At 52.5% G+C, this 25520-nt stretch overlaps 12 protein-coding genes across 12 annotated transcripts; 10 read left to right on the forward strand and 2 right to left on the reverse strand.

The window, feature by feature from the left end:
- Positions 1-339: 339 nt before the first annotated feature.
- On the forward strand, positions 340-4418 carry CC1G_03044 (hypothetical protein; the record flags this gene model as incomplete). Its single annotated transcript, XM_001840763.2, has 6 exons — positions 340-1436; positions 1502-2586; positions 2645-3920; positions 3986-4130; positions 4190-4324; positions 4383-4418. 6 exons carry the CDS (start codon positions 340-342, stop codon positions 4416-4418), a joined length of 3774 nt encoding a protein of 1257 aa, XP_001840815.2.
- Positions 4419-5358: 940 nt separating this feature from the next.
- CC1G_03045 (membrane protein) lies at positions 5359-7163 on the reverse strand (the record flags this gene model as incomplete). The annotated part of the gene is made up of 8 exons (XM_001840764.2): positions 5359-5610; positions 5666-5714; positions 5774-5990; positions 6016-6644; positions 6700-6723; positions 6775-6820; positions 6883-6918; positions 6974-7163. The coding sequence occupies 8 exons, from the start codon at positions 7161-7163 to the stop codon at positions 5359-5361; spliced, it is 1443 nt and encodes a 480-aa protein (XP_001840816.2).
- A 1031-nt stretch (positions 7164-8194) lies between these two features.
- CC1G_15069 (hypothetical protein) lies at positions 8195-8502 on the forward strand (the record flags this gene model as incomplete). Its single annotated transcript, XM_002910689.1, has 3 exons — positions 8195-8209; positions 8258-8376; positions 8445-8502. 3 exons carry the CDS (start codon positions 8195-8197, stop codon positions 8500-8502), a joined length of 192 nt encoding a protein of 63 aa, XP_002910735.1.
- Positions 8503-9022: 520 nt separating this feature from the next.
- Positions 9023-9423, forward strand: CC1G_03046 (hypothetical protein; the record flags this gene model as incomplete). Its single annotated transcript, XM_001840765.1, has 2 exons — positions 9023-9275; positions 9338-9423. 2 exons carry the CDS (start codon positions 9023-9025, stop codon positions 9421-9423), a joined length of 339 nt encoding a protein of 112 aa, XP_001840817.1.
- Positions 9424-10222: 799 nt separating this feature from the next.
- On the forward strand, positions 10223-11247 carry CC1G_03047 (lysozyme; the record flags this gene model as incomplete). Its single annotated transcript, XM_001840766.2, has 2 exons — positions 10223-10493; positions 10700-11247. The coding sequence occupies 2 exons, from the start codon at positions 10223-10225 to the stop codon at positions 11245-11247; spliced, it is 819 nt and encodes a 272-aa protein (XP_001840818.2).
- A 58-nt stretch (positions 11248-11305) lies between these two features.
- Positions 11306-13796, reverse strand: CC1G_03048 (hypothetical protein; the record flags this gene model as incomplete). Its single annotated transcript, XM_001840767.2, has 10 exons — positions 11306-11452; positions 11502-11624; positions 11682-12008; positions 12066-12227; positions 12280-12300; positions 12357-12419; positions 12469-12702; positions 12756-12920; positions 12976-13475; positions 13523-13796. The coding sequence occupies 10 exons, from the start codon at positions 13794-13796 to the stop codon at positions 11306-11308; spliced, it is 2016 nt and encodes a 671-aa protein (XP_001840819.2).
- Positions 13797-15215: 1419 nt separating this feature from the next.
- On the forward strand, positions 15216-16089 carry CC1G_03049 (lysozyme; the record flags this gene model as incomplete). Its single annotated transcript, XM_001840768.1, has 2 exons — positions 15216-15474; positions 15542-16089. The coding sequence occupies 2 exons, from the start codon at positions 15216-15218 to the stop codon at positions 16087-16089; spliced, it is 807 nt and encodes a 268-aa protein (XP_001840820.1).
- Positions 16090-16234: 145 nt separating this feature from the next.
- On the forward strand, positions 16235-17789 carry CC1G_03050 (hypothetical protein; the record flags this gene model as incomplete). Its single annotated transcript, XM_001840769.2, has 4 exons — positions 16235-16359; positions 16426-17007; positions 17072-17324; positions 17388-17789. 4 exons carry the CDS (start codon positions 16235-16237, stop codon positions 17787-17789), a joined length of 1362 nt encoding a protein of 453 aa, XP_001840821.2.
- A 314-nt stretch (positions 17790-18103) lies between these two features.
- Positions 18104-19275, forward strand: CC1G_03051 (hypothetical protein; the record flags this gene model as incomplete). Its single annotated transcript, XM_001840770.2, has 4 exons — positions 18104-18432; positions 18498-18602; positions 18641-18812; positions 18868-19275. 4 exons carry the CDS (start codon positions 18104-18106, stop codon positions 19273-19275), a joined length of 1014 nt encoding a protein of 337 aa, XP_001840822.2.
- Positions 19276-19620: 345 nt separating this feature from the next.
- On the forward strand, positions 19621-20617 carry CC1G_03052 (alpha/beta hydrolase; the record flags this gene model as incomplete). The annotated part of the gene is made up of 4 exons (XM_001840771.2): positions 19621-19635; positions 19676-19752; positions 19862-20302; positions 20384-20617. 4 exons carry the CDS (start codon positions 19621-19623, stop codon positions 20493-20495), a joined length of 645 nt encoding a protein of 214 aa, XP_001840823.2. The 3' UTR covers positions 20496-20617.
- A 589-nt stretch (positions 20618-21206) lies between these two features.
- Positions 21207-22678, forward strand: CC1G_03053 (hypothetical protein; the record flags this gene model as incomplete). The annotated part of the gene is made up of 10 exons (XM_001840772.2): positions 21207-21312; positions 21366-21488; positions 21545-21645; positions 21711-21857; positions 21925-22005; positions 22062-22119; positions 22172-22279; positions 22384-22481; positions 22540-22599; positions 22661-22678. The coding sequence occupies 10 exons, from the start codon at positions 21207-21209 to the stop codon at positions 22676-22678; spliced, it is 900 nt and encodes a 299-aa protein (XP_001840824.2).
- Positions 22679-23373: 695 nt separating this feature from the next.
- On the forward strand, positions 23374-25516 carry CC1G_03054 (hypothetical protein; the record flags this gene model as incomplete). The annotated part of the gene is made up of 6 exons (XM_001840773.2): positions 23374-23585; positions 23646-24067; positions 24132-24244; positions 24312-24749; positions 24824-24954; positions 25015-25516. The coding sequence occupies 6 exons, from the start codon at positions 23374-23376 to the stop codon at positions 25514-25516; spliced, it is 1818 nt and encodes a 605-aa protein (XP_001840825.2).
- Positions 25517-25520: the final 4 nt, after the last annotated feature.

Raw genomic sequence — 25520 nt, forward strand, 5'->3', positions numbered from 1 at the left:
GAAATGGGTGGCTGTGTTTATTGAGCGGCAGTTACAAACTCCGAACGGCAAGGGTTGGTCATCGCAGGCAACAGCGTCGAGGCGATCAGACTTGTCCTGCAACCACCACCACCGTCGTCTTCGTCGTCGTCCTCAGCAGCGTCCCCCAACATTTATCGGGGGATCCTAGGACTTCAAGGAAGCCCATACACTCATTCCTTTTATTCTTGTTATCAATCCTACAACTGACAATTCCCAATTGTCAAGTTGTGGCCTTTGCGCCTTCTTCCTCGCTGACACTTGACACACACAAATTCCCCGTTCTTTTCCTCGCTTTTTCCGTTCTAACACTACTATAAAATGGGTCAGTCAAGTTCAAGAGTGCGGCCAGAGGCTCCCTCAAGTCGAACCACGCAACCTCGCCACCTCGAGCACCAACGACAGCAGCCTGCAGCCTCGACATCGACATCAATACCACCATCGACTCCTGACGAGTTTGGCGACATGGAAACGCCGACGGAACCCATCTCCACACGCAACTCTCGGCGCTCGTCGTTTCGCAAAAGCGTCATGAACCTTGTTCGGGCGACGTCGTTGAAGGACAAGGCTGAAAGCTTGAACGAGAGGCGGAAATCGTGGAGGAGTTCGAGGAGATGGTCAAAGTCGCCTATGGAGTTCACTCCACCTCAGCCAGTCGTCGAGGAGAGTTCAAACTCGGAGGCTCAGCACACCACAGCGACGCCAACAGCACAGGCGCCTACGCCACTGTCGGACAAGGGCAAGGAACCTGAGCGGTATCCACAAGATATCCCCCAAGATGTCGTAGACTCTGAACATCCAGAGGAAAGACCTTCAGATCGTCCTTCAACGCCTTACCCAGCACCTTCTGGCAGCGACCATCAGCCTTCCAGTCACCAAACTGTTACTGCATGGCTTGAGGAACAGCTCGAGGCAGAGTCATCACCAGCCAACACAGCAAACGACGACGATAATGAATCCAACCCGGCCCAGAACCCACCCGTGCCTGAACCACAACCAACACCTGTCGCAGCACAGACCCCGACGCCACCAGTTCATTCATCAACGACGGCAGCACCAACGAACTCTACAGCACCAAATCCATCTCCGCGTGCATTCCCCCCTCCAGGCACCCTTGTGGTTGTGCAAGGTATTGTACACACTACCGATGTAACAAGAAACGATTCCGCTGTGCCTTTCAGCGAAAACATCACGCGAGGCGTCCCTCGAACTCCAGATGCTCCTCCCGGTCCTGCCTCGATCTCCTCATCCAGGTCCAGCTCAGAAGAGTCCTCAACGCCCAATAACAGCACCGGGGTTACGACGCCCGAGGAAGCAGAGGAATACGCTTCAGCTCCCGTTGAAAGCGTGTTTGGAGAGCGCGCACGCACACCAGCTATCTCACCAGGCAGCATCGATGTTCTGGGGACCCTACTCAGGTATGTAGTACCCCGTTTCGCTATCGGAGTAACGCCGGCTAACCGCACGATTGTTCTATTTCCAGTGTCGCTGCTGCAGCAACCGCCGCTTCTCTTCTCACAGGCTCAGCGGAGCAGCCTCCTGCCGCTTCTAACGATAGCAGCTCCAATGGAAGCACAGACGGGGAATCGACAACGTCCACCGACGGCAGCAACTCTGCACCGGTCACAGCGACTGCCGATACCTATCTCGCTGGTAGGGCTGAGCGCATGCGTCAAGCTTGGTCCACAATCAGAGAACGCCTAGGCCTCCGACCGAACCCGCCTGCCCATCCTCCTTCAAGCACCGCGTCGCTATCGGGTGCATCAACTACAACTGCTGGACTCATGGCAGCCAACTCTTCAAGCAACCAAGTGACGGATACAAGGGAGCTAATGTTGGCCGAGATGGCACGGGCATTCAATATCGGCCTGGGTCTGAACGGAACAGCGCCAGGTGGAGCAACTCCTTCCCCCACTTCTCCTAATTCCCCATCTTCTCCCGGTTTCGGCGTGTTGGGCACCATGGAGCCCTCAAGCACCACCCCACCCTCCACTGATGGATCCTCGCCAACAACTACAACCACCCGCGAAGGTACCCTCCCACCTGAAGGCAGCTTCGACCGATTCCTCGTGGATCTGCAGGCTGATCTACGGGTTGCGCTGAGCCAATCCGACGAAGAAGCAGCGGCAGAAGAGGAAGAGCGACGCCGCCGACGAGAGCTCCTCGAGCAAGCCCATGAAACGACTACCACCGTGACCTATGTCGATGGACAGCGCGGTTCGCGGACGACTGTGACGTCATCGGGTTCAAGGTCAACTTCGCCTGTGCCATCCCTGTCCCCGTCGGACTCGGTTTCGGAAACAGGGGAACCCATAAGGGAGGAAGATGTTCCCCGCAGACGCATTGGAGTCACGCTGGGAGGTGTTGAAGAAGATTCTGAGGACGAGGACGATCAGTCCACGGTCCAACAGGGCGGGTCGCGCAAGGACAGAGACGGAGACTATGATGATATGCCTCCCTTGCAGGACATCTCTGATGATTCGAGTTCCAGTGACGAGGAGGAAGAGCAAGAGGAGACACAGGAACGAGAAGATGCGTCAGACGACATCTTTGCTCGGCTCGAAGCTCGTAAGTACACCCGTGCGCTCATTCAAAGTTTTACTGACAGTCTTTTTTCCAATTGTAGTGATGGAGCAGCACGAGGAGCAAGCGGCAATTCGTGCCATGGCCACAGTCGATGAAGAGCAGCGCAATGCTGGTCCGTCGTCGTCGTCCGGAAACTCATCCGCGCCGGCTGAGACGCCATCAACGTCGCAAGAACAGCCTGCCGACGCCAGTGCGTCCAGCTCAACGCAGCCTGCAGGTCCGGGATCTACTGCCCCCTCGACAACGGCTGGAGGATCTGGACGAATGGACTCTGCGGGAAGGATCAACTGGTGGAGGCTGTACCGATTCCCATCCATCACCGCACCCAGAATCGTCGGGGCGCCTTCTGGCACCGCGCCTACGTCCGGAACGGGTGATTCTACAACAGCGCCCTCTCCTACATCCCCTCCGGCTGGTGCTCTTCGCGCCACACCAGCGACAACGCCTTCCACCACGACTACCACGCAAAACTCTGGACCGACGCCATTCCTCCCTAATTTCCTACCGCCCCCTCCAGGCCAGACTGTTGTCCCAGTCATCGTCGTCGGTCTGCAGTCTGTCACCGCGGCTTGGCACGACGACGTCCCTGCTGTCACGTCTACAGTGTCCACTGGACCTTCTCCACTCAGCACTGCCTCGGAGGACATCGTTGCTCCCCGCCGTGCCAGCGAAGACGGAGACCGTGCAAGCGCACGTTCCGTTCCTCGGGAAGTCGTCGAGGATGACGATGACTACGGGTTCGGAAGCGGCTTCGGCGGAGGGTACATCAACTCTTCACCCACCACCACTACCAACAACAACACCACTTCAACCTCTCCTCCCAGAACCACACCCGCCGTTGACCCGCGTCCCGCATGGGCCCGCTCACCACGCTACCGCGACCTCTACAGCCACCACGGCTACGAATACACGAACGAGGAAATCGAGAACGATCCCTACGGGTACCCACCCATCAACTTTGACGACGACGACGACGAGGATGAGAACGATGAGGAGGACGAAGCGTACTTTGACGCCCAGCGCCGCTCGAGCTCGAGGCGGACGAGGCGGCAGGCTGTGCGGAATAGTACGGATGGGGGTGTGAGATCGCCTGCCAGTTCTCCTACTAGTACGGGTGCTTCTGCGGGCGCTGCTCCTGGTGGTGGTGCGGCTTCGCGGAGAGCGTCCCTCGCTGGGTCTGCTGCTAGCCACGTACATGGTGCGCCGCCTTCCGGAGCGAGGACGTTCCTCATTTATGTGATTGGCGGGTACTATCCTCCAGATCATGCTATCGTTACTGGAGGGTTGGAGAACTTCGAGTCCTTTGAAGCTCTGCTGTACGTGTTTCTTCATCCGTCCTTGGTAAGGTTGAAATGATGCTAACCGATTTTCGTGGATACAGGGAACTCGCGGAGATGCTCGGCCATGCTCGAGCACCTACTGTGACCAAGGAAGACATCGAAAAGGCCGGTCTGGAGATTATCAAGCCTTGGCAACTATCGCAGTACGAAGATGAAGGACGAGTGGCGTACAATTGTATCGAGAGGGTATGTGTCCCTGTTGTCTTAAAAGTTTCTTGCATGATGCTGATGTGAATCTTCTGCAGTGTCTCATTTGTCTCGACGACTACGACCACGAAGACGACATTCGAATTATGAACTGTCGTCATGCCTTCCACAAGGATTGCGTGGACAAGTGGTTGCAAACTGGCAAGAACAATTGTCCTGCTTGTCGGTCGACGGTGTGTACCTTCCCCTTCCCCCAATCCGCTTCTGTGTACTGAAATTCCTTGTTCTTAGGGTGTCAAAACCGAGTCGGCCACAGCATCGGCCTAGTAATCCCTACCATACCTTTACCCTCCGTCATACCCCCACAATCCTTCACTCCCATAATTCAGCACGCGAAAACGGACTCTTTTTTGCTTCATCTCTTGCGCTCTCATCCTTGGCAATTCAATTCCCATTTCCCATTTCCCCATTCCATGCATCGCTATATATCCCAATTCAGTGGATCTCACTATCATCCATCGACTATTCCGCATAGGCTCCTCTCCGCACACTCACTCTTCCTTCCGTCCTTCCTACTATCCGCATGCTTTCATACACCATCCGCACACTGTTATTCCATTCCTCGTCGCCGCAGTCCATCCCTTCCATCTCTATCCCCTCTAATCCTTCTTCACGCACTCGGAACGGCTGATCATATTTAATCATCGCAACTTGAAGGGTCGGAGGGCTTCATTTTCAGTTATGCTGCCCCCTCCTCGCTCATCCATGCTTTTTTGTGCCCCTTCTTCCCGTTCAGCCTGTCCCCCTTGTATCAGAAATCTTCCTTGCACCAGGCTGTTTCAAATTCGTTCTTAAGTATAGCTGAATCGGGGTTGTAGTCTCTAGCTCTAGTTTTCATCGTCATTTCAGTCAGTCAGTCCGTCAGTCACCCGCCGCAGTAAGTCAAGCGTTCCAGGTGTTGCGTGTTCAAATTCAAACTTCAATCGGTTTTTTTTAGTTAGTAGCAGCAGTAATCATCGAGAAAAAGAGTGCAGAAAAAGTATTTTTGTGTATTATGTGATTTTTTGTATACGTATGCCGCTTGTAGTCTTTTGCGCTTTTTGTGTTTGGAATGGTATTCCTTTTCTTTGTTCTTCAAGCTCTCAAATCAGTGCTCGACTTAAGTCTTAACCCGTCGGGACTCGATATGTACCCTAAGCCTCCCAATGCCATGCGCGATTCGAAGCCTTGCATCACGAGAAAACCGAACGTATTGGATTGTCTAGATCTATTTTTGCTCTATCGCGTTTTCTTGCGGTTCTACAGGCGTTTCCACCTTCGTCCTGTCTTTATCCTGTTTCCACTCTAGACCTCCCTCATATCCAAACCAGGTGTATCTCTGGCAGTGTGGTCCACGGAGGAGCAAGAGTACGAGCTGGAAGCCCATCAAGGCCATGTTCAGCCCCGCGTTGGCTCGCCAACCGTAGTCTAGAAAGACCTTGGTCCCGACTGAAGTTCCCATGACTTGACCTATGAAAAGCTATCTCGTGATAGTTAGGACATGAAAGTCTAAGTCAGGAACGGGAACAACCAACCGCGACAATGAACACCGCGTTCAGTCTTGACCTAGCTTCCGCCGAGATGCTAGAAGTCGCGAGTCAGAAGGGCTCCTACTACAAATCGGAATCCAAGTTGTCACTCACGAGAAGATAATTTGACTCAGCGAAATCTGAATGGTCTGTCTTGCGACGTCAAACCCGAAGGCCACGATGATGACAGCCGCGACATGGATTCCAGCCGCGCCCAGTTGCACGCCGAAGAAAACGAGGCCGAGGAAGATACTGAAGAGGGTTGCGTACCAGGGCTCGAAGCGATCGACTAGGTACCCCCAGAACGGACCAAACGCGACACCTGCCATGCCTATCAAGCCAAACAGTCCAATCACAAGACTGTGGCGAAGAGTCAGTTTTTGGGTAAAAGAAGGGAACAAGGAGATAGACTTGCGTGGAATATGAATACGGAGGTTCTCCGAGAAGGAAGGTTAGCGTGACCCAGAAGTTGCTGAAGCATGCGCAAGAGGCGAGGTTGATCAGGCACGCTTGAATAAGCTTTGGTTCCGTTACACTGAACTTCCCCATAGACCAAAGAATCTGCCAATAGGTCAGATGCTTATTCTTGGATGGATAGTCGGGGAGGATGAGGTAGCTTCCGAGGAGGACGAACGCTTGTGCTCCGATTGCCATGTAGTACACCACCCTCCAGGATGCGTATTCGGCTATCACGCCAGCCAGGACTCGGGCAATGAGTACGCCCATTAGCAACCCGGAGAGAACGACGGAGATGGCGGTTCCGCGTCTAGATTCGGGGGCAACGTCTGCGGCGAGTGGGAGGAGGACTTGAGGGGTGACGGAGAACACCCCGACGAAGAAGCCTATGACTTCGAAGACAACGAGGTCGGATGTTACGGCCAGGCCGATGGAAAGGAGGGTGGAAGTTGTTACTAGGAGGAGGATTAGCTGTCTCCGGCGGACAAGGTCGCCCAGTGGGGTTATAAAGAGAAGTCCCACTGCGTATCTGCATAGTCAATGGTTAGTGTGGATCGGGGGATCTAGTGAGATACGGGCTTTACCCTGCCTGTACAAGAGTAGGTATTCTGAATGGGAGGTCAGTCCAGAGCAAACAATGTGGGAGGACCGCGGCACACCTAGAGACATCTCCGTAACTTGCATGAAACGAATCCGCAAGTTGAACTACAAAGGGGAAAGCAATGAGCGCCCAATTTCATTTGTTCCTTGAGGAAAGACCAACAAACTTAGTAGAGGTTGGCAGTAGTACAGGTTGGCAGCCGCTGTGAGACACAGTTAGTAACATATGGATAGTATCCCAAAGGGAATTGAACTCACTAAACATGCTCCCAAGTCCGAATGCAATGTTGAGCATCATACCCCAATGGAAGGGCTTTTCAGGATCGAACTGGACATTCTTGGGCACGAATAGGATCCCAAAGTCCTTCCTGTACGGTGTCTGCGCCTTGTTTTCGTCCTTGAGGTCAACTTGCGAGGCAGACGTTTCTCCCGGCTGCTTGAGTTGCATCGTTCTAGCGGGTCGCTCGTCGGATGGCTCAAGACTGGAACTTGCCCTCCTTATGAGGAGGAACAGGATGGAAGTACAGAAGAAGGTGTAGGCGGCCGTCGCTCGTCGGATACACATTGGCCATGAGCCATGAGCTTAAGAACTATTTGGATTAATCATCCTTCTGAGAATGCCGGTATGTTCCCGGACGTTTTGAGTCATTAAGCAGTGAACGTGCTATCATGAATTGTAAGCTGCTCGCTTGACAGAAAGGTGTGAGCTCAAAGTGAGTTTACAAAGCCTGGATTGCAAAGCCACTCACCTGAAGCTGGACATTCGGTTCCTGCAACATCGCAGGACTGTGTACGCGGAGATGTGACTCGGAGAGCCTCTGCGGGCCGGGATGCTCGGATGTTATAGCCCAAAGATATTGAGTCGGAGTTGACAATAGCTTTTGCTTCCTTCCTCCACCTCGAATTCGCCAACAGAAATGAAGACCAACTGCATGGCTGCCCAGTCCCTGGGGGGTTCGCGCGCCGAATGACAAATCCACGGACATTTATACTCGACGGCTCTCAGGATGCGACAGGATCCCCGGATGACCCGCAGAGGACTTGGATTTTTGGGTTCTCGACCTTGTCGACTGAAAGGATAAGCGCGGTTCTCTCGGCGAATATCTCTGGATCCGCCCCTTTGTATTGAAAATCAAGTATAATCTGGGAAGGAATTTACATCACCGCTGCGCTGGCCTCAGAAGCAAACTCAATTCTTTGGATAGTCGTTCTTACACTGGGCGGGAGGGCTTTGACAATACTTAGGCAATTTCCTCAAACATTCAGAGCTCTCAAGACAGTCATATAATAGCCTTTGTGGATCCTATGTCTGGAGTCTGTCTGACGCTGCCCTCGCTGCCTTTCGTTTGCCTTGATCCCTGCTTGGGAGCGGCTCAGGTCATGCATGGCGTTGTGCTGCACGACCACTACTCACACCCCGCTGAAGAGTAATCAAGTGGGGCGAACTTGCTTGAGAAAGCACAAAAACAAGCTGCCACCATGAGAAGTAAAGAAGTATGTTTTCCTTGGGTGTGGGTTTCTTGATGTTCTTCCATTTTCAAGTGCATGATACGAGCGAGTTGGGGACTGTTGGGGAAGGATCCCAAGCTCTCGTGGGTGCATGAATCTACCACGGCATCGATTATCCGCCTTTGTTACCGAATCAAACCGTCTGAATCGAGGTAAGTAGCAGGTCTTCGGGGAGAGAGTGGCACGAGCTGGAATGGAAGAACTTACAACCTACGTTCAGATCTCAGATCAACATCATGATCAATTCACATTCGCCGGCGTCTATCAGGTCCAGGTGAAGTCGTTCCAACCGGATTCGGACAATTGAGGGTACTACTTACTTGCTTATCGGTGACTTTATAATTCCTTGCAGATCCGAGCTATCTGCGCTTCTTCAGGGCGAACTTTTTCGAAGCCTGTGTTTAAATGATGGTTACCTTCTCGATGCTATGTTTTTCGTAGCTTTGCGGTTACCGTTGGTCACGTTCGAGTGCTTCAGCCTTAGCCTGGATCTACTCTGGAGTAGCGGGGCTTTTGACGGTCACGTCCCAAGCTTTACATTCCCCCCGGAGGTGGTATCGATCAGGCACCGAGAGGAAAGCAAGTGAAAAAGTGCTCTCAAGCGCTTGAGAAAATCATATGGTCGACAGAACATGTTTGCTCCTCGAGATCTTTGTCAATCCTTGGAATCCCATCGTCCTTATTTCCCCTCCGCGACGGGATCTGGCCTCAATACTGCTGTCTTGCCAAGATGGCACGAGAGTACTTAAGTATTACCGCCGGCTGCTACTCAGCCCAAACCACCCCAAACTCGCAGCCATGAAAGCCATTTCCCTCGCCGCCGTTCTCGCTTTTGCGCTCTCGGCCTCTGCCGCCATTAACGACCCTTGCTCGGTCAACGGCACACCTGGTATCTGTCTCACCACCACCAGCTGCACAAACCAGGGCGGTCAGCACGCCGTTGGTTTCTGTCCAAAGGATCCTGCGAACGTTCGATGCTGCACCAAGAAGTGTGGACAGGGTGGCACCTGTCGCTTCGAGAACACGTGTCGCACTGGCCTCACCGCCGTAGGTAAGTGTTTCTTACTTTACCCCCGAGTTAAAGTCACAGAGCACTAATGTACTGTCTTATAGGTCTTTGCCCGGGCCCCGCCAACTTCAAGTGCTGTTTCCCCAAGGTGGATCGATGCGGAGACAGGACCGGCGGCACTGGCTGCTAGGCTGACGAAACAGGGCGAACGAAACCCTTTCTTCAAACACCTAACGGCTAACCTAGTTACATCCATAAACTATTTTTTCGAATGCCTTGCCTTGTATAAAGTATGAGAACCACAATCAAACCGATCCTCACAAAACCAATTGCCGCCCGTCCTGCTCCTAATAATCTTCGATCCGCGGGCGCCAATCTATTCCTCTGGCATAAAAGAAGAGCAAAGCCCTTGCCAGCCGCAAGAAGTAACCATGCCGTCCTGGGCGCTTCCTTTGCCATTATCGAAATGAACTTGAAATTCTCTGATCGGAGACACTCAAAGACTGTGCACTTCGGGGGAGTTACTGTAAATGTAAAGAGGCTACTTATTGGTGGGAGATCCGACAAATATGCGAACTGTCATCATATTGAAGGCTGTAAATACTCAACGATAGCCTTCTCCCCACCACGAATGCCGGCCTCAAGTCTTCTTCATCAGTCTCAATCCGCATTTCAACAGTCCAGAACGCTTCGTCCGTTTGCTCTCTGTTTCCATTAGCTTCTTCCGTTGATATGACAGTTCCATGGCACACTTGAACCTGCCTTGAAGCACTCCAGGGAGCTCTTGTTCGGATTACTATCTGCCAGTATCCAGCAAGTGGACACTGTCAATCTGCAATGGAACGCACAATAGGGGCCCCGAAGAAAGACGCACGTTGCGAAGCTTTAGAAAGCAGATAACTCTCCATGCGGAAACCTCGATGTGACAGTACCCATTCGCAAGAGACCGCCGCAATGGATTACAGCCGTCACTTCATGTCTCCAACACCATGCTTCCCCGCTCCCGCCAAGATTGCTATCTAGGAACACAGCGGGGAAAGCTTATAAGAACCCCACTCTGCTTCTGTGAAGAGTCCCCAACGGCCCCTTCGAACTCCTGCTTCTGCCTTCTCTTGTTAACAATGAAACGAACTATCCTCTCTGCATTCATCGCCTTCGCTTTGGGCGCCTCTTCCGTCCAAGCTGCCATCAACGACCCTTGTTCCGTCAATGGCACTCCCGGTGTCTGCCTGAGCACGACCACCTGCTCCGCTGGAGGAGGTACTTCCACCGCAGGCTTTTGCCCCAACGACCCCACCTCCGTCCGTTGCTGCACTAAAACATGCAGCAGCGGTGGCATCTGTCGCTTCGAGAACACATGTGCAAGTGGCAACACATTGACAGGTCAGATAGCACATCCCATCTGATACCGTTGAGGGAAACGTTCTGATATTGCATTCTCCATACAATCTTATCACAATGTCTAGGTCTCTGCCCTGGCCCAGCGAACTTCAAATGCTGTCTCCCCGGCTCTTCATGCACAGCGCCAAACGTGAACACCCGCACGCTCGATCTAATCAAGCTCTCCGAAGGCTTCGTCGCCTCCCCTGAGCCAGACCCAATCGGTCTCCCAACCGTCGGGTACGGCCATCTCTGCCAACGAACAGGATGCACCGAAGTCCCCTACTCGTTCCCTCTCACCCAAGCACAAGCACACGCCCTCCTCATCAGCGACCTTCGCACCTACCAGAACTGCATCGCACGGGACATCGTCGATTCCGTCAGGTTGAATGATAACCAATACGGTGCGCTGGTATCGTGGGCATTCAATGTCGGATGTACGAACACGGCTTCGTCGACGTTGATTAGGAGGTTGAATGCGGGTGAGAATCCGAATACGGTTGCTGAGCAAGAGTTGCCCAGGTGGAACATGGCTGGCGGACAGGTTTTGCCTGGATTGGTCACTCGTAGGGCGAGGGAGGTCACGCTTTTCAAGACTGCTTCGAGCGTTATTGCCCACCCGCCCCCTTGCTAATCGGTTTTGTCTTGGGAGATGGGATTGCATTCGATAGCACCGTGACACATATACTGGATTATGATACAATTTCTTCGAGTACGCGAGTTTTGTTTTCTTTATCGGTTTCGAGTTCGAGTTGATTGGCTTTGAATTCGGGTTCGGCTGGTGAAATGTGATTGACCATGGAGATACCACCAAATCGCCTTGAGATGTGCCCCGACGGCTAGGAAAAGAAGATCAGGTTATGGTCTGAATGAGAGCGACAGGCGTACCGTAGGACCTGAGTTATAGCTAGAGTTGCCGATGAAAGACTCAGAACCTGGAAGAACCTCGAAACGACGAGGCGAATCCTTCTTGGGAGGTTGCGCGAAGTCTATCGAAAGGTCTTCACAGAGCTGCGGGAGGAATGATCAGTACAACAGGCAAGGTTCAATAGAAATCCTTGTACGCACCCCAGCAACCCATTCCGATGAGTTGGGATAACTCCCCAGCGAAGGCGATCTCTCTGGACCCAAACTCGCGGACCTGCCCCTCCATTTCAAGGTATACTCAGAAGGCGTACCTGAGGACGGAGATTCGGCAGATAATTGACTGAGATCCAATGAAGCTTGAGACGAGCCTCGTTGCCAAGGGTAATGAAAGGGGTCGTCTATGCTGCTTAGAGATTCCGCTACCGACGCTGTCCTGGGACCGAAAGAGAGGTCGAAGAGCATGGTGTCGTTGGGCATCTCGCTGGGGTCGAAAATCACAGTCACGGATGGCGAGACTGTGCTGTCGCTCTGTGAATCCAGATCAGCAGTCTATCCCTGGAAAGTAATGGAAAGATTGGGACCCACGGCAGGATGAGGAATTTCCATCGAAGACAAAGGTCCAACGAGTGCCTTGTCTTCGGATTCATTGAGGAGCCGGGCATCATCCTGTGGTGTTTTTCCGTTCGGTTTCGAGTCGAAGGCTTGACCGGTCTTCCATTCACGGATCTCTGAGCGCAGCGTCGCAATCTGAAGGTGCACAATGAATCAAAAAGAAGGGAGCGGGTCGGGGAATCCTCACTTCAGTCAAATATTCTTCATGCTGCGAACGAGGCCGTGGAGTCAGATGAGTTTCTGGTGAAGGCTGCGCAGTCGTACCATCTTCCAGCATAGTCCGTAGTGTCTCTCAATTCTATCCCGCTGCTGCTCAATGATCTGTTCCTACGGGATGTTAGTCCCCGGTACCGTCACAAGGACTATCTGATCTCACTTGTTCGGCTAGCTTATGTCGCAGTGAATCGAGTAATTCCTCCATTACAGTCGACTGCGGGTCCAACAAGACCATGGCGCCTGGCTCGGGGGAAGCGGGCACTATAGACAGTGAAGGTGTCGCCAACGGCGAAGCAGTACTGGACCCAGCGTTGTATACGCTATCCGCCTTGTGTATACGGAGCAATTTGGCAAGGCACTCTTCCATCGATGGAAGCCTTGCACAAAACACGGCCTACAGGTGGCTGTTAGCTTTCGTCCCTTACAACTCAATAACAATTGACCCACAGTGATCCGACTGACCGTTGAATTCGAATGCATTTTTGCAAACCCAAAAACCCATACGACAGGAACCAGGGGCCATCCGAGCCATTTGAGAAAGTTGTGATCGACCCAGAAAGAATGCATAGCCTGGGAGAGGTCCCCGTTGATGGAAAAGATGTCTGGATCGTCCTATGATTGATTTAAGCAACCGCGTCAAGGTTGCTCGAGAGGGAGAGTCACTTACCTCAAGACCCTCGCCCCGAATGTCATCGACGGCATCACCATCATCAATATCTCTTTCTCCGTCTTCAATTTCGCGGGAAGGTCGCTTGAGCGAAAATACACGGAACATCCAAATAAGCCAGTCCAATGCCCCAGAAAGAGCTAGCGCTCCCAACCAAACCTCTCCTTTCCATATCACCGCCAGCGTGTTCACCCGCATCGGTCCGAGATTGAAGGGACAGAGCTCAGCGTCGATTTTATGTAGAAGCGATTTGAAGGTCGAGGAAAGTTGTTGGAACACAAGGAGGAATGGAGTTTTGTCGGGTGGCATAAGGCGTCTCAATCTCGCCATGGTCCAGAAGGGTTCATGCCGGAGGAGCAATTCGGGACCCAGGGTATCAGTGGTAAAGAATTCAACGCCGTTGCGCGTGAAATATGTTCGCATTGGCGTTTCAGTGGCAGAGAAGTAGGGCATGGACACGCACAAGAGAGCAAGCGATAAGCACGCGATGGTGGAGATCACTATAAAAGCGTCAAGGGGTGAACTGGGATCAGGACAACCTACTCACCTGCTCTTGCGGAGACTCGATGCATATGGTGAAGCGAAGCAGTCTCCCTTGTGACGGCCTGGTTAACGCCAGCCTTTCTTAGCGTCGGCTTCGACCTGGATAGAGTCATTAGAACGTATGATGTCCCAGCTACGAGCAATGTCAGCCCGGCTACTAGCGCCAGACGATCCTCCATGGAGGTAGCCGCGCTGTGCAGCCATTCTTTTGCGTATGATCTGGAGGCGCGAGCAGCGGGTCTGGTAGACCAATAAGAGGCTAGCCACCGGGTTGGCATGTTCGCTCGGTGGGTAGAGATAGAAATCTCATTCTAAAGAGCCTTAATGTCTGAGCTTTTGCGATGGGATTCGGACCAGTAGACGACTCCGAAGAAATAAATCAGTCCCAGATGTTTTCGAAATCGGACTTGTATGCTCACTATGTGTGTAGCGATTCATATTTATTTACACCCGACTTTCAGTTGAGTTCACGACCAAAAAGTCGAAATGTAAACTTGAAATTGGGGAACAGAAGGAAAGAACGGTGCTTGCGCCTCGCTCTTCGCGCGTCACATTCCCATCAGTCAATTGAAGTTCCGATTCTAGTCAGCAAGCGCTGAAAAAAATCTCGAGCGTGGCTCACCGTTGTATCTACTTTGCTGCACACAGGAGCGCTGTAGTCGTTTCCATCATACCGAGTTGAATCGTCTGTAAATTTGATGAGTAAGGACGTCCACAAGCCTTTCAATAATCATGCTATGGGTTTCCTCTGCTTGGCTTTCCCTTGAGAACCAAACACCGACACTATCCCTTGGCGTGTGCAGCGCCCTCTCCTCGTCTTCCAATAATCTCTCGTTCTCTCCCGAAAGTTACTAGGTCCGGATTGTGTGAATAGAGTCGGACTGATATTACGGGAAGCCTTCGAAATTACATCGCCAACACCTCTCCCTCCGCCGCTGGACTTCGGACTTCCCTCAGATTCGACATCGTTGATTTGGGCTTCGTCGCTGTGCAAATGTGCATCGGGAATGACTGGAATTCTGATATACTCGCAACTCCTGGAAACTGCAAACCTGCAAAAATCTAAGGACCCCTCTATCCCACAACCACCGAGATACTTAACCTTGGGCGATACGATCTCGTCCTTAGGACCTCAGAGCCAGACAGGTCGCAGAAAAGCGAGGCTCGCACACACGAATGCGGAAAAACCGAAAGCCTCCTTCTGTGGTTGATACAGGTGAGACCCGACCTCGATGGCGCCCTAAACGCGCCCACCGCTGCGAAAGATCCGCGAAATTGACAAGGATCTTTGCAGTTCGTACGCAGTGTGTGTCCCAACCTTCTCGCTCGCTTTCAACGTTCTTGGAGACCCGACTTATCGGCGGCTATCGCCTCTTTCTGTCTGCATTCAGGGCTGTGAAGACCCGGTATCCCCGTCATCTAGACTTCTTCTCGACTGCCAGGTGACCTCGAAGGTGCTTCTCGAAGACATGTTCATTGTGATGCTCAAGCATTGATTGGCAGATCTGCGATGGAGAATATTTATTCATGAAAAACGTTCACCGTCTGCTGTTACCTTGGAAAGATAGCGATCTCCACAACCATGCTGGACGTGTATCGCCAAGGCGCATAAATCGACTATAAAATGCAAGAATTTTTACTGTCGAACTCCAAACCAGTTGGTTTATCGACATCGCATATTCCGCATATTCCAAATCATGAAGCCCATTGCTCTCCTCTCCACCATCGTCTTCGCCTTGACCGTCTCGGTCCAAGGCGCCATCAACGATCCCTGCTCAGTCAACGGCACGCCCGGTATTTGCATCACCACGACGGCTTGTGCCAACGCTGGTGGCACCAACGCTGTCGGTTTCTGCCCCAACGATCCTGCCAACGTCCGTTGCTGCACCAAGAAGTGCAGTACCAACGGCACCTGCCGTTTCACCAACACCTGTTCTAGCGGCAACGTCCTCGTCGGTAAGTACCAAGTTATCATCCGACGTATTCTGTCGATCAGTTGCTGATCCTTTGATAATTCCGACAGGCCTTTGCCCCGGTCCCTCCAACTTCAGGTGTTGCATCCCCTCTAGCAGCTGCGCCTACAGCCCGGTCAATTCCCGCACCGTCCAGGAAATCAAGAACTCCGAAGGATTCGTCAGGTCCCCTGCACCCGATCCAATCGGTCTCCCCACGGTCGGATACGGCCACCTCTGCAAGAATAAGGGATGCAGCGAGGTCCCATACAGTTTCCCCCTGACCGAAGCGCAGGCCACCTCTCTCCTCATGACCGACTTGAAGACCTTCCAGAAGTGCATCTCCGACCAAATCAACGATTCCATCAGGCTGAACGAGAACCAGTACGGTGCCTTGGTTTCGTGGGCCTTCAACGTTGGCTGCGGTAACACCGCCTCTTCTGCCTTGATCTCGCGACTCAACAAGGGAGAGAGCCCGAACAAGGTTGCGGAGGAGGAGCTTCCTCGATGGAAGTACGCCGGTGGCCAGGTTCTGCCCGGCTTGGTTGCTCGTAGGAACAGGGAGATCGCATTGTTCAAGACTGCTTCGAGCGTCGTCGGGCATCCTCCCAGGTGCTAGACTTCGAAACTAGGGATTAACTCGTGTCTACCCATGACCGTACACCAGAACTTATTATTAGATGGTGTATAGTACGATTGCTGGTTCATTATTGCCTTCCTCTATGAAAAGTGTCAGAAATAAAACAAATTTCCCTTTAAATATCATGTTCTCGCCGCCTGCTCAACTCGCGCGCCTCGGATACGGCCTACACCCCGAACTCAAAAACAGAACGCAAGCAGCGATTGTGTGCCTACAGCCTAACCCTTCATCGTACAGCGGCGCCCATAGGTGTGTACCTTCCCCTTCATCTTCCGCTGCTGAATCCTTGCTCTACATATTGATATTACCTCACAGGCACATTTTCTTCATATACACCCAACGACCATCCTTAGAGGAGCAAGCACTCTTCACGCTCACCACATCCGTTCTACTCTTCACAGCTCGTTTGCGGAGGAACTTGCCTGATGTCGACGCCAAAATGCTTGCCCTAAAGTGGTCATGTGATCTCATTTGCTCGAGAAGTGACGTCCCCACGCGTTCTGACCTGAACCCCCTTCACCCTCGTATCCATTCGTTTGACGTTTACGGTCTTGATATGTCTGAACAAACAGGATCCTCATCTTTGTCTCTCCTAGCCAAACGAAAGCGCGTTGAAGGACCAGATGGGGCGAGCCCGGACAGTGAGCCGATACAACGAGCGAAGACCTGGTGGTTCGACGACGGAAATGTAATAATCCAGGCAGAAAAGGTCCAATTTCGCGTTCACAGAGGCGTACTATCATACCACTCTGCTATACTTTCGACCATGTTCTCCTTGCCCCAGCCCAGTACCAATGACACGAGTACCGAGACGGTGGAGGGTTGTCCCGTTGTTCCTGTGTCGGATTCAGCCATGGACTGGGACGCCATTCTCAGGGTATTCTATTCCTCGGTATTGTGCGTTTTGTTTATCACTTTCACTCATTAGTTTTATCTAACCGCGGCTCCGGATTGCGTCCAGGTTTCTCAACGGAGGAGCAAGTCCACCCCTTGAAGTCGTTTTCGCGATGATCCGACTTGGCCACAAATACGACATGCCACACTGCAGGAACGAAGGCATCAGGTTAATCCGATCCGCCTGCCTTTCCACTCCAAATTTTTCTCTCTCGCCATCTCTCTCGATCTCGGATCTCGTCCAGTTCTCCTTTGAAATGCGATTAGAAACGGTACAAGCAAGACTCTTTCTCTATACAGTGGAAAATCCCGGGTTCCCCGTGCGTACTCTACAGTCCTGGCTCCTCATTGGTACTTTCTGCTGAAACATGTGCCTCTTGTAGGAAATCCTGTATCGTGGTACCACGAGCGCAACTGGGAAAACCACCCAGATTTCACCCAGCCTCCACCCAACCCTAACTCTGGGCCGCGAAAAGCTTTGGGCGGAAATGCAGACCCACCTATTCTCTTACCTCTTCAAAAATCTGGACAGCGCGGGCTGTCATGACACCGAGGAGTGCAGTAAAGCGAAGCTCCGAATTACTTGCAAGATATTCACACCCGTCCCCCAGCTCGGGTACATCCTTACAGCATGGGATCCTGACCTCTTTGGGAAGGACCTGTGCAAACACTGCTTGGCAGAGGCGAAGGCGACTGTGACGGAGGGTCAGTATACCATGATGAAACTCTTGCCTAAGGCATTTGGGCTTCCGCCATGGGAATGTCAGAAGGATTTAAACTTTTGACTGGCCAGGATCCGCTTGCACTCGAACCTACTATATAGTAGTACTGGTATACCACTATGACGTTGCCTATAATCCTCCATAATGCATGTTCCAGCTTATCTCTGTCGCCCTTGGACTCTGTAATCATCGTAATGACCATGGTAATAGTATTGGCAAATCAATGGCTATCAATGGGCGCTAAAGAACCATGCCACGTGATCGAGGGGTATGAGTCTGCGCCGGTCATCAAATTTCAAAACGGTGTTCTTGTTCGTCCTTCCCTCCAATATTGTACCTTTGAATTTGCTTTCAGGCGCTCGGAAAACGACGGAACCATGTCTGGAACTAGCCAGAGAGCCTCGCCAGCACCTCCATCAGCCAAACGGCGGCGAACAAATCTCAGCGACAGCAATGCTGAAGAACAGGTCGTAAATTCCACTGAGTATTGGTTCAGCGACGGAAACATCATCCTTCAAGTGGAAAACACCCGTTTTCGAGTACACAAGAGCGTCCTCGCGATTCATTCACCCATCCTTCACGACATGTTCTCGGTTCCACAACCTCCTGAAGGGGAAGAGTTTGTTGAAGGCTGCCCTGTCGTTCAGCTCTGGGACAGGGCAGAGGACTGGGAACTGCTGCTGTGGATATCGTATCGCGGCGTGCAGTGGGTTTTCATCTACCACCTCGAATCAATGACCTTGTCGCTAAACCAAAGAACTACGCTTACAGGTATCGACTCCAAGAGAACACCCGGCCCCATCTCAACACCGTTGCGGCCCTCCTGCGGCTGGGCCACAAATACGAGATGGCAGACTACCGAGATCATGGTCGAAGGTCCCTTTCCCACTGGTATCAACTAGGTCCCTTTTCAGGGGGCCATACGGGTTCCACCATGCAGCCGCCCAAGCCGATAGGCATGTCATGTGGGCAACCTTTGGGGACACCTCTTCCTTCTCCGATCTATTTAACCTCGTAATGGAATTACGCCTCGAGACCGTTCAACCACAGTTGTTCTTGTCGACCATGTGTCGACCAGACTTTCCGGTAAGCCGAATGGTCTCTATAGTTCCATCATCGCTTTTCATTCTCGTTTTCTTAGGAGATGCTGTGGACTGGAACGACAGCTGCCGATGGAAATGTGTCGAAAATCTCAACCTCGATGCACGGGGCCCTTATCATGGGCAAGGAGAAGCTGTGTCAGGCCCTCCGAGACGACATCTTCGATTGCATCTTGCACTGGGAGCCCGATCACAGCGCCTGCACGAGCCCTGCCCGGTGCGAACCAGAGTATCGAAAACTAATCGTAAACCTATTCACCCCTGTGGTCCAGCTGCAAAAGGCGTTCAGCTCGAAAGCTATGAATAGCTTCTCTCAGGCCGTCTGTCAAAATTGCTCGATTACTGCCAAGCAGAGCGTAACGGAGGGCCAGGAAGCTGTTTGGGAACGGCTGCCAGAGATATTTGGTTTACCGAATTGGGACGAGCTGAAGGACTTCAATTTTGATTAACAGCGCTTGCAGAGCTAGAAGCAGCTCCAACTCGCCTGCGTTCAAGGTCGACTTTTATTTCAGCCAATGTAGTCTCTACTTGTAAAGGTTGTCCGAGGGATCTATCAGTCAAGTATGTCTCCATCTGCTCTATATATTAGGTTGACCATATTCAATGCCCATGGGCCCCCATATCTATGCAGGAACAAGGTTATAAAACCCCGACCCTTTCACGACGCTCACAAGGGGACCAAATGTAAATCACGTATGGGCTCTGACTTTATCCTCCGAGCATAGCGTCACCCTACCTTCGTTCCCAAAGTCCAAAGCGGCTCACCAGATTTACGCTGTCACTTTGCGGCATCCATGAGAAGATGCGCCGTGGATCGTCCTTTCGAACGCTCTGCTCACGTCGACGAAGGTGTGGGGATGGATTGTTCCCTATTTGCTTGATGAAAATGAAAACTTCCATGCTTCCGGCGAGAAACCCCAACCCCGGTATAACATCCTCTTGCATGTTCAACGCGGTCACGGGCGTTCTACTCTTCCAAGTTCCACCCAATCCATTGTCCGAGCGACAGTGTTGGCTATCACGATAATGATTCAGCCCGACGCTCGACTATCCCACTCCTTGCTCGGGATGTACAGAATCTCCTCGTCCGGACGAGATCAAGAAAGTCATTGTCGGCGACTCGAAGGAGCTGAAGCCCATTCATGCAGTGATTGGCGTCTCGCAGGGCGGGGCATGTGCCCTGGCATTTGGTGCCAGCTACCCCTTATCGAGCGGAAGCCCGGACACCACCGTGCGCAAGACGAAAGCCATCATCGCATGCGACACCTCCGCTCGAACACCGGCTGGTAATAGAGATGCGTGGAAAGAGAGGGTCGGACTTGTCCTCGGTGGAGCAGGATTGGACGACACTCAGAGCGTCGGGCTGTCGCGTCTGGCCGATGTCACGCTCCCTCGATGGTTCCCCCCTGCCTCGCCACTCACACCCTCAAGGGCAGCGTTGGTGAGGAAGGTGGTCGAGGAGATACCTGTTGAAGGGTTCGTGGAATGAGCGAGGGCGTTGGGGTCGTATGATTTGTTGGAGGATTGGACGGGGGAGAAGCTGGATGTACCGGGTAGGCTTTTTGAGGGCAAGGAGCTGAAGGTTTTGCTCGCCGCTGGGAGCTTGGATGGGAACGGGAAGGTCGGGGAAGGGTTGAAGGGGCTGGCGGATAAGTGGGGCCGGGCTTAATACAAGGCTGTTGAAGGATCAGGGCATCTACCCATGGTCGATCGCCCGGAGGTGTGGTGTGAAGTGGTTGGTGGCTGGTTGGGTGGTCTCTAATGGCGGCCAGTTGCATCGAACTCTTCGAGGGGAGGCGTAATAAATCCCATGTATGATCTCAAGAATGTATCTTCATATCTTCCATCTCACTCGCCCATGCGAAAGAAATCCTGAAGCTCCAGCACTCGAACGCTTGGTCATTCCGAACTCGCGGTTTGATTAAGCCGCTCGAAGTAGGCGCCCTTCTCTACCATTCCATTGAGTAGCAGGAGCGATTTTCGGGCCTTCCATGATCCAACGTGTGCAAATTCCAGAGCCTCGCCTCCTGACCTACCAACCGGTGTAGTGATCCCCGTGCCAAGGCGTCCAGGCACGGTGGTAGCTCTCTACCCAGCAATGAAAGAAGCTGAACGTTTGGTTTGGCGCGCGCCCATCTTTTCTGTTCTCCGTGCATCTCCGGGCGCCCTTGGGTTCTTTGGCGGTCAATTCGGACGAAGGATTCCTTTGTCAATCCTCACCCAGCCAGGCTACCTACACAGTGCAAAGCCAGGATTTTTGGTTTTTGCTTCGGCCGACGCACTCGGGAACGCTGCGGTTCGAAGCTACTCACCGGACCAGCTTTGCTTACGATCTATGGAAGGTCGAGTTAGAGAAATAGGATCTTTCGCGACGTCTGTGATGCGTCAGGGGATTATAGCCCGTGAACCGTTTGGATTACCACCGAGCGGCAAATCTGCCGAAGGAGAATCCGAGATGGGCAACCCTCGCAGAAACGGTATAAAAGGTGAGGGGTGGATGCAACTCTTCAAACAACCAGCTCCATTCTTCTCTCCCCAGCTTCCTACCACTACAAGCACCTTTCGAGTAGACTCTCCAACGTCCCTTACTCCCCATCTCAAATCACTATGCTCAAGTCCATCTTTGCATTGACCTCGTTCGTGGCTCTCGCCTCGGCCCATTGTGAGTGCCTTAGGATTCCTTATAGTGCGACTGACCTCTAAACGAATGCCCTACAGATATTTTCCCCATCCTCATCGTCGACGGTGTCGAAACCCCCGAGTGGCAATACGTTCGCCGAACCGATAACAGTGATTATGACAAGACTCTCTACGGTCCTGTGCGTATTCGAACCCGCGGGTCATCGCTATGTCTGTTGCTTAACTCGTTTTGTACGACAAATAGGTCTGGGGCGATATCAACCAGCCCGCCATACGCTGCAACGATGTCGCCCGAACGGAGGTGACGCAGACTTACAACCTCACCACAAGCAACAGGGTCGGGTTCAAAGCGTTGACGCTTCCAGGCCAGATTGGGGCGTACCATGAAAGTGTAAGTATATGGTATTTACATTTCTCTGAGTATACGCGAGGTGCTGAGACTGTGATGTGTAATCTAGATCACGAACATCTTTCTGGCTCGCGCCCCGACTGGTGTAGATGTCGCTGATTGGGATGGTGATGGCCAGGTCTGGTTTAAGGTTCGTACCAGGACAGGTGACAGCCGGTGGAGACGACTCATGCGCGCTTGTCTTAGATCAAGGAATGGACCGCTCATGTCAACCCTGACCGCACCATGTTCTTCGAGTCTACAAGTGAGTTGAACGATCAACTTGATACACCGGCACGCTGACTAACCTCTCGCAGACCAAACCCACTTCGAGTTCGACTTGCCCCAGTCCCTTCCCAGCGGCCAGTATCTTCTCCGAATTGAGAATATTGCGATCCATGCCACCAACGTTGTCGGACGTCCTCGTACGTGCTGACCTTTCACTCCCCTTCATATCTCTACTGACGCGTGTCGGCCCACTTACTGGAATTGGTACTTCACCTTCCTAATACGGTCATATATTGAACAGTCCAATTCTTCTTGTCCTGCGCTCAGATCAATGTCGCCAACGATGGAAATGGTACTCCCGGACCTTTGGTCAATGTCCCTGGACACTACACTGGATTGGTGAGGCACGCTTTGATTGTGGATTTACGCTGTCGAGATTGATGGTTGTGGTGAATAGGAGCCGGGACTTGACATCGATATTCTCAACCCTCCCGCTACTTATATTCACCCTGGCCCGGTAAGTGATATAGTGTGGTCGTCAATTATAATTTATTTCTGATTCTGACGCTATCGTTCAGGCCGTCTGGCAAGGATAAACACTGCTGCCGTGGTAGAATTTCATGATCACCCAGTTTTCTGAGTTTTTTTCTTCTTTTATCGTACATTGAATACCAGCTGCCAATTGCTTGCTTTCCGTCTAGTATGAGTATTTTTGATACTTTTTGATATCTCTCAGCTTAGATTTTGCGCGTGCAACCCTTGGGCAGTGGGCACCGGCTCTTGCGGAAGTCTCTGTACAAATGGCGCCTTGGGTGCTCTGGCGACTCCTGTTATCCTACCCGTCATTTGCATGAAGCATACCTACATCTGCCAGGACTCGGTGTTGAGGCCTCGGGTCATTCTCAGCGACTGTCGTCACAGTCATCAAACGCGAAATTGCCTGCCCTAAAGTAGGTACGTCTTGGCAGCTAGGCTGTCCCTGACGCGAGCGTTATTTTTCTCTCCTTGACGCTAATGCTGTTTCTGACAACCAAACGCTCTGCAAAGATGAGGACTACAAAGTTGCGAATCCATGACGGTGGAACACAGGCGACAATGCATTTTACAGCACTCTTCCCACAGGCTACAGCACCAGTCTCCAACAATCAGAAGAACGGCTGAATCTAGACGTCGCTTTCCAGAAACGTAACACTTGCACAGCCCGCTGTCACATACGAGAATGCATAAATGGAGCAGTGGTCTGCGGGACTGGGTCCCCACTCTCTACGTATACACGTAATCACAGCGAGCAATGACCGTCGACAACGCAGAGTCCAACCCCCCGCCATTCGAGGCGGTCAACGCTGTTGAACTCGTCTCTGAGACAGATAGCAAGATTACAGGCGTCTCTGTGTATTCGCAGCGCGCGGAAGTCACCCGTGTGTTCAAGTTTGAGGTGAAGACCGGCCAGAACCAGGTCACCATTTCCGGACTTCCCTCTGCTATGGACCAGGAGTCCTTCCGGTACGAACTTTCGTTTAGTCGCTGTAAAGACGTGACTAATAATGTATGTACTGCATCCAGAGTCGAAGGACGAGGTTCAGCTACTATCCACGACGTGACCATCTCCCACAACCCAGCTCCTCCGGCACCCAAGTCTTCCGCCAAACTCGACGAACTCGAGGCCCAGATGCTCAAGACTACAAAGGCCCTCACGCGCGCCCATAATGCCATTGCCTCCCTCGAAACCTACATGAACAGTGTCAAAGCCGAGCACATCGACGTTTCCAAACTGCAAACCATCGTTGACCACTACGACACTACGGCTGAAAAACTCGATGACAAGATCACTGAACTGAACGCGCGGAAGAAACGGTTGCAAGAGGGAATCGAAGAGGAGAAGAAAGTGTTGTCGGGCCCCCAGCAAAACGAGAAGCTCGCACTCAAGGCTGTGATCGGTGTGTTTGCCAACTTGGAAGGGGAAGTCGAGATTACCTTGATTTACGGTGAGCCCATGGTCGACGTGTCGCATACCTGTCTGCATTCTGAAGCACAGATCTTACTGCGTAGCTGTGAGGAACGCTACCTGGTCGGCCGTGTATGATATTCGAGTCGATATGGACACCAAAGAGAAGCCCGTTACCCTCATCTACAAGGGAGCCATCACCCAAAATACCGGAGAGGTATATTCTTGCCGCACGATTCTCACCTCACCGCATAGCTCATAGGACACTCCAACTTCGCTTACAGGACTGGAATGACGTTCCTCTGAGCCTTGAAACAGCAGCTCCCACATTCGGCGTCGGAATACCCTCGCTTTCCACCTGGACGATATCGGTCTACAGGCCCACAGCCCCCATTTACCGTAAAACCAGAAGCGGACTCGCCACACCCAGAAGGTCTCGCAAAGAGAGTGCCGCCCCCAGCGAGACATGGGCACCTTCAGAGTCCTGCGTGTTGGAAGGGTCACATGGTCCCGTAATCGAGGATTCGTATACTCCAATGACTCTTGAAAGCATCCAACATCGCAACCTGGAGGTCTCGAGCAAAGGGAATATCTCCGCTACCTTCAGCGTCCCCGGTCTCATGACTATCCCGAGCGACAACGTCGCGCACAACGTGACGATCGTCAAATTGGAGCTCGATGCTGACATGGAATGGGTGTCTGTTCCCAAACGCGAGACTAAAGTACATCTAAAGGTCGGTCCTTGCTTTCGTATTCTCCACCACGAGAGGGAGCTTACGCTTCTCATCATTGACAGGCTGTGGTCAAGAACACGTCGGGATATACCCTCCTACAGGGCCCGGCAAGCGTCTACGTAGACGGTAGCTTCATTTCTCGCTCAAATGTCCCGCCTGTTAGCCCTGACGAGACCTTCGACTGTCCTCTCGGGTGAGTATTTCTCCGATTTCTTCGTTCATTCCAGACAGCGAACTGACACCCCGTTCGCAGCCTCGACCCGTCCATCCGCATCACCTACCCTGCACTGGCCAAGAAGACCGCTCAAAGCGGATTCATGTCCAAGTCCCGCGTATATAACTACACCCAACGCATCATCCTGCACAACACCAAATCATCAGCAGTCACCAACGTAAAAATCATTGATCAAATCCCCGTCTCGGAGGACTCCACCATCGCAGTCAAACTCCTCTCTCCCAGCCTCCACCTCCCCGACAAATCTACTGGGGCAGGTAACGCGGCCAGTAAGCTCATCCCAGGTCAGACGGTGGAGAACAAGTTGGGCGTCAAAGTCCCGGCACCTGTTAGTGTCGCGAAGGGTGTTACAGCGCAGTGGGAGGGTGTGGATGAAGTTGGAAGCGAGGCTGATCTGGATGACCTGGGTGGGGATGGAAAGCTGGCGTGGAACTGCACGATACCTGCCCAAGGGAAACTTAATCTGACGCTCCAGTGGGAAGTATCGGCCCCGTTGAAGACGCCGATTTCGGGCTTGTGAGTGC

This window comes from Coprinopsis cinerea (assembly GCF_000182895.1).
Source record: "Coprinopsis cinerea okayama7#130 chromosome 8 map unlocalized cont3.8, whole genome shotgun sequence".
NCBI lineage: Eukaryota > Fungi > Basidiomycota > Agaricomycetes > Agaricales > Psathyrellaceae > Coprinopsis > Coprinopsis cinerea.